The sequence below is a fragment of the Erithacus rubecula genome (assembly GCF_903797595.1).
Source record: "Erithacus rubecula genome assembly, chromosome: 19".
Classification (NCBI taxonomy): Eukaryota; Metazoa; Chordata; class Aves; order Passeriformes; family Muscicapidae; genus Erithacus; species Erithacus rubecula.
In genome coordinates, this window is record NC_136671.1 from 11,963,297 (window position 1) to 11,970,098 (window position 6,802).

At 41.2% G+C, this 6,802-nt stretch overlaps 1 protein-coding gene across 1 annotated transcript in view; it reads left to right on the forward strand.

The window, feature by feature from the left end:
• The window catches only part of AACS (acetoacetyl-CoA synthetase), a 34,825-nt gene extending 30,426 nt beyond the window's left edge, over positions 1 to 4,399 (forward strand). The window contains exons 17-18 of the mRNA XM_079322110.1: positions 435 to 637; positions 3,093 to 4,399. Of these exons, the coding sequence (XP_079178236.1) occupies positions 435 to 637; positions 3,093 to 3,230 (341 nt within the window). The 3' untranslated portion in view covers positions 3,231 to 4,399. The remainder of the gene's footprint in view (positions 1 to 434; positions 638 to 3,092) is intronic.
• The last annotated feature ends 2,403 nt before the right edge of the window (positions 4,400 to 6,802 follow it).

Consider the following 6,802-nt stretch of genomic DNA (forward strand, 5'->3'; position numbering starts at 1 on the left):
CAAAACCAACATTTTATGGAGCAGGTTTTGTCTGTTTTCCATAACCAGTCAAGCTTTTCTTCTTGCCCTAAAGACAATCTCTTGACTGTGTTTTTATTGTACCTTTCCTGGTAATTATAAGTGTTGGAGCCCAGAAACCTTCTTGGTCTTAAGTCTGTATTGGGACAGGTGGGCGAACTGTCCCTGCAGAGGTGCTGATCTGGGTCCTGTTGTCTCCTTGTGTCACCAGGACTTTTAGTCTGCTGTCTGTACTAGAGTAGGGAAAGCCAGAGAAAATGGCTTAGTGTAAAGCCTTAAACCTGGATTTTTTTAGAGAAAATTCCAGCAGGGCAGGCAGAGGTGAAGCTCAGTGTGGGTTAACCCAGACAGCAGAGACGAGCTCCCCGTTGAACACAACCACCAAAAGCAACCCTTGAACCCTGTTCCATTTGCAGTGGAAGCCTTTGAGGAGGTGTCTGACAGCCTCTGCGTGCCCCAGTACAACAAGGACGGCGAGGAGAGGGTGATCCTGTTCCTGAAGATGGGCTGCAGCCACGCCTTCAGCCGCAGCCTGGTGCGGCGCATCCAGGACGCCATCCGCCTGGCGCTGTCCGCCCGCCACGTCCCCAGCCTCATCCTGGAGACCCAGGCCATCCCGGTATGGCACCCACCCCCTGCTCCTGCCTGGGCCACCTTCAGCTGCAATTAAGGAGCAGTTGGCACTGCTCTTCAAACCCACATAGGTGGAAATTTTAGCATCTCTAAAGTGTATTCGGGCTTTTATAAATAGTTTGTCTGCGTTGCTTAGCGACGTCTTTTCGTCTCCTCTTCAGCTAAGTGTGGTTTTTTTTTTGTTTTTTAAATGGGTTGAGTTTGCTCAGTAATGTGTACTTAAACCTCTTAAAAGGAAATATTAAAAAGGTAATTTAACTGTAGCTTTTCTGGCTGCCCATAAGTATATTTTGGTTTTGTGCTCTTGTTATGAGTGAGAGCACTTGGCAAATTCAGAAGATCATTTTGTAACCATTTCACTTTACATCTGTTTAGCCACTTAAATGTAGCTCTGTCACTGCCTTCACTGTAGCAGTAATTAAAATGAAGTTGTTGTGCTTGTTCAGGGGGAGAAATCAGTGGAGGTTCTGCATGCTCAGTCTTTTGGTGCTGTTCTGCTGGAGCTCTTTGAACTCTTTAGCTGGAATGTGTTTTATTGCCCTCTGTCAGTCTCTGAGTAGCAGAATGGGGGTGCAGAGTGTGGTTTCCCCAAGTCCCTTTGCACACAGACTTGAGTGTGTCTAGAGGAAAGACTTGAGACTTCAGAGTCATCATTTGATGCTGGTACCCCTTCCTGCCAGTGAGGGTTTCCATGTGAAGTGCTGCAGGGTTCAGGAATACTGTGTGGTCCACAGAAGGATCTGGTCCTGAGCTCTTGAGTTAATTTTGTTTCAGGATGCTCTTGGCAGATAGTCCTTGGCTCAAAATGTCTTTGCAGGAGAGTTAAAATTCCCTGAAGTTCCCATTTTCTGGGCTGCAGCTCAACTTCTGTGAGGAGTGTTGAACTTGTGAACTGAGTGAATCACCTGCAAGTGCAGCAGGGAGGTGTTTGGGATGGGCTGCCCCTCAGGAGAGCCTGCTTAGATCATTAATTAGTTCACACATTGACTGAATTGAGTGAACTTTAATTACCTTTCAGATAAACCTGCCAGTGGTGAAGTGATCAAAGCTGTCACCCATCTTCCTTTAAAAGTTTTACTTGGCAGGAAACTGCCTATTTTCTGCTGCTTTTGGAAGTGTTTGAATCCTCATGTGAAAATAGTGATCTGACACTCTTCTGGTAGGAACAGTACAGCTGTGCTGAGGTGATTTAGTAGCACAAAACATGGTTTTAGTAGGATATTCAGTATTTAAACCATAGTGTCAATCTGCTTCTGTCCTGACCAGATAAACATTCTGGCCATCATTCTCAGAATTTACTGATAAAACTAATTTCCTTAGAACAGCCTTTGCTATTTTTTAGAGGGGGCAGTTCCCTTGCAGGCCATTGAGCTGTTGTAGTTTTTGGCACCTGTGAAAATGAGGATGCTGAGGGGAGAGATGAAGGTGCCTCAGGAGGGTTACACATGACTTCAGCAGGGCTAATAAAAGTTGGATTTTATTGTATTGAGACAATAATGCAAGGGTGTGCTGAGGGTTGTTTCACCTGGTTCTGGGTGATCTCCAGTGGTCAGAGGTGGTGCCTGGAGCTCAGGAGGTTCAGTGGCTTTGGAGAAAGGACCAGCTTGGGCAGTAAAGCAGGTGGGATCCTGTTCCCAGAGACTTTGAGAGATTTGTGGGTCAGCTTTTCAAAGCTTCCACCCCCAAAAATGTCTCTAATACCAGCACAAGGAAGCTTTGATGCCTCTAAAAAACAGATCCCCCAAGATGGGCCTTGGCTGCTCCTGTTCACACTGGAGCAAATCCTCCTGGCTGGGTCAGAAATTACAGTGCTCTGATCCTAAAAGAACCTCCAGGGCTTTTCCTGCAGTGTCCTTAGAGTCACACAAGGTAATAGAATTTGTGTGATTCATAAGTGGAGGTGAAGCCTCTGCTGGTTACAGTTTATTTTATTTGTTATGGTTTGTCTTGAAGCATTTAACTGTAGAGTGAGCACCATTTAAGCTCAGTTTCACTTCAGCCTTTTAGAAGAACTGTTCTTTTCAGATAAGAAAATCATGGTTTTCTTCTTCCGAAGCCCAGTGCAGTTGGGCTTTGTTTTTTGAGCCCACCTTGAAAAGAATTTAAAATTGTTTGAACATTGGATGTGTCAGAACATGAAAAAAACAAATATTTTTAGTGTTTATACCATGATTCTGATCTGCTTTTGTTGTTTTATGTTGGAGCTTGATCATGTTCTCACAGAATTGCCAGTAGGAGTAATAAAATGACACAAACTCTGAGTTCTACCTACTCTTCAAGTGATTTTTCAGAAGAAAGTGCTTCAAGTGTAACAAAGAGAAGGCATTCTGCTCAATTTTGATAGAGTTCTGCAATTGGTGGGGGGGGGTTCATGAATATTTTCATGAAGCCACTATATGAAATAAATGTAATTTTATCTTTGCTGCTTTTTTGTTTTTCAGTATACAGTAAATGGGAAGAAAGTGGAAGTAGCTGTGAAGCAAATAATTGCAGGGAAACAAGTTGAGCAGCGTGGAGCTTTCTCAAACCCAGAGGCTTTGGACCTGTACCAAAATATTCCTGAGCTTCAAGACTATTAAAGTCACTTGTTTTGTTTTTTTTTTTTTTTTTTGGTCTGTCTTTGTTCTGTATTTGTTTTGTATATACCAATACTGTATGTAAAGAAAAAGCTCTATTTAATACCAGTGGTTCTTTTAAAAGGAAAAAAAAAATATTTCATGAAGTGCATTATGAAAGGCTTGGGTAAAGCTTAGCTCCCTTTTATTGGTTAAATCTGCCATATATTTTGGAGGTTTTTCCAGCCTGGAAGGAGAAACCTGCCTGTTTTGATTTTTATATATATGTGAGTGCATCTTTTCTGTTTAGATTTACATCAGCAGCCCATCAAATGGGAGCACCAATAGTTGCAGATAGTCTATTTCTTTCATAAAATGTTTTGCTTTTTTTTTTTTTAAAAAAACCTGGATTTTTAGCCACATTTTTCAATCTGTGTGTTTGTCCCCTGTGAGGGATGCACAGTGATTTTAACCCCTTGGCCCTGAACCATGCAAGTGTTCTGTGTAATGTGCATTAAGATGTTTTTACAAAGCCAAATCATAATGCACTGAACCCATTTGACTTGGCTCAGAATCATTTCATCCTGAAATCTCTCGTGGTACCTTTGAGGGTAATTGCTGCTTCATTTTGGGCTGTAGATTTCCATTGATTTGAGATTTTGGGGGCTCAGAAGGTGAAGGGAGCATTTCCCTCCTCCTCATTCCTGGGGTAACTCCAGGTTATTTCCATGGAATTTGCTGTCATTACTGTGGATTAACATAATTACAGTTGGAGAAGATATTTTGCTTCCTTGGTTGAAATCCTTTATTGGCTTGAAGGTTAGCTAAGGAATTCCAGGGTGTTTCTTTATTAAAAGCTGATGGGTTTTATAACTTTTTTTTACTAAATGTCATGTTGAAAGTGAGAGATCCCTTTTCTAGGTCTGTAACCCTCCAGTTTATAAAGGGAAAAATACTGGAATTAAAAAAACTGAGCTTATTGAAACAATGACATGGAAGCACTCAAGTGTTCTGTTTTTCATCAAATACAGTTGCAGTAGTTGTACCAACCCTCTGGCATTCAGTGTCTCCTGCACTATTTGAATTTTGTGGGTGAAATATTATTGTACTTAAAATTGTGTTGAATGCATTGAGCATTGATAAAGAGTTAATTAAAAGGAATCAATTCTTTATATATATAATTATATATTACATCCCTCAGCTGTTGCTGTCTTTATTTTCCTTTGGATTTGGTGTCACGAAATAATTTTTAGTTTAGTTTGTTACTGATTTTAGTGGGTTTAATCCAAGTCTTAATCCAAAACTTTCTGTGCTGATATTTTCTCTACTGTACCAAGTCAGGCCATGTTGATATGATAATAAAAATACCAAGAATCCAATAGGAAAATATAAAAAGGAGCTATCAAACTGCCAATAACCTGTGGTTTAGAGTACTTTTAAATTCCTTCCCCTTCTGGCTTGCTATATATAAATTTTACATTAACTGTGACTTTGTATTCATTAAAACTTCATTATATTGTTCTTTAATTCATGCAAAATGTTTGAGGTTTACAAAGCCCACAGATCCTTATTAATAAGTAATTTTGGGTTATTTCATTAATTAAAGATACTTTGGAAGCACAGATACATTAAGAACATATACAATGCCCAGAGGCTGCTTGTTCCAATCCTTTATCAGGCTGGAAACACTGGAGAAAGTTTAATTAATGGATATAATTGATTTCTTGTAATTATCTGGGGAAAAGCTTTGCAACATCTGACATGAATTACAAACAAAAACACAGATTTCCTCCTGAATTACCCTGAAAATTCCAGATTTTCTGTAGTTTTACTCGGAAACACTGCCTGTTGTACCTTGAGTTCACAGACCTCTTTGTGGATTTGGGTTTTTTTTGGTTTTTTTTTTCTGTTGCCTATTTATAATTTGAGGTTCACAGTGTTTTGCCTGGAAAGCTCCATGTGCAGATTGCAGTGGGATGTGTGGCATGCAAATGGAGCTGGCTCTGGAAGTGGCTTTAAGCTCTGATTTCCAATTGGAATTGGAAGCAGTTGGAGCAGAGGAACTCCTCACTCTGCAAATCTGAGAGTGGCTCTGGAGTGATGGGATGGAATCAGCCCCTTTGCCCTTGGGAATGTGGTTTTATCCCTCCTCTCTCAGAAATCTGCTTTTGTCACTGCTGCTGGGGCAGGTATTCCCCTCCCACTGCCTTCTGATTTCAATTAATTTCCCTGCTTAGTGGTGGTTCTCAATGAAATAAAATGAGCTGTGCACAGCAGCCCAAGCAGGGCACAGCTGATAAAATTGTTTATTGTTATGTGCAGGAGCAATGGGCTGTGTGAATTACTTATGCAGTGATTTTAAAAACACAGGTAATTGCCTGATGGAATGCAACTTCCCTGGGGCCATTATTGTCTTTCAGCTTAGTGCATACATATTTAAAATATTTCATTTATGAGCTGAGCAGTCACTCACACGGGTAAATGGGTGTTAAAATCTGGTTTGAAGTGCAGCAGGAAAGGTGTAGCAGGGTCTGATATTTCTCCAGCTGTAGGATTTTGGGTTGGGCAAACTGGAGTTTGGGGATGCTCTGGGCCAGAGATGTTTCAGTAGATGAAGGATTTGCTCTTCCTCCAGCTGCCCTCTGGGGTTCTCCACTGAAATTGTTCAGCTTGAGTGGTTTCCTGAGGTGCCACTCTGCTGCCTGGATCTTGCAGAGCTGAGAATAAATCCAGGATTGCTTGGTTCATCCTTCTCCTTTCAAGAGGAAAGATATTTTTAGCTCATTTATAACCAGGTCTTGGAGAGCAACAAGATGTAACTTAATTTTCTTCTGCATTTTTTTGTAGAGAGAGGAGGAAGCTCCATGTCCTAACCTGTGTTCTCCCAGAAATAAAACCAGGGTGGGAGTTGCTGTGAAGCAACGATCCAGCCTGGGAGCTGAGGGCAGCACACACATTTTCCTTGCTGGGGCTTAGGGGCCTCTTTTAGATTCAAATAATGAGATAATCAGCATTTTGCTCTGCCTGATCTGGGTGGGAGTGGCTCTGGAATCTCAGAACAATTCCAGCTGCAGAACAATGAGATGTCCCCAAGGATTAATGCAGAGGTTCCAGCTGTTGACACATTTCTCACAGGGAAATTCTCCCAAAGCAGCAGCTGGAGATGAACTCCAGTGAGGGTGGGAAAATCCTCAGCATGCTGTTCTTTAACTGGGCTGTGCAGCACATTAGTGAGAGCTTAATTGGACCTTGTGCTTCTTAATTAGGAAACCTTAACGAATTCTCGTCCTGCTACTTTTGACAAGTGGTTTTGCAAAGTTCAAGAGGCTTATCAGCATTCAGTGTGAGATTCCAGCTGAAAGGATAATATCCCTTAGAAAAAAAAACAAAAAAAACATCATCTCCAGGATTGGTAATTAGTTTACAATAATATATTAAAGTATGTGAGGAGGTTCACATCACTAATGAGGAATCTACAAAAAAAAAAAAAAAAAGTCTCTTTTCCAGTTTTGTTGCCTCTTTTGTAGATTTAAAGGGAGTAAATAATGGTGCCAGGGGTGGGGATATTTGCAGAATCAGGGCCTGGTTTGGGTGGG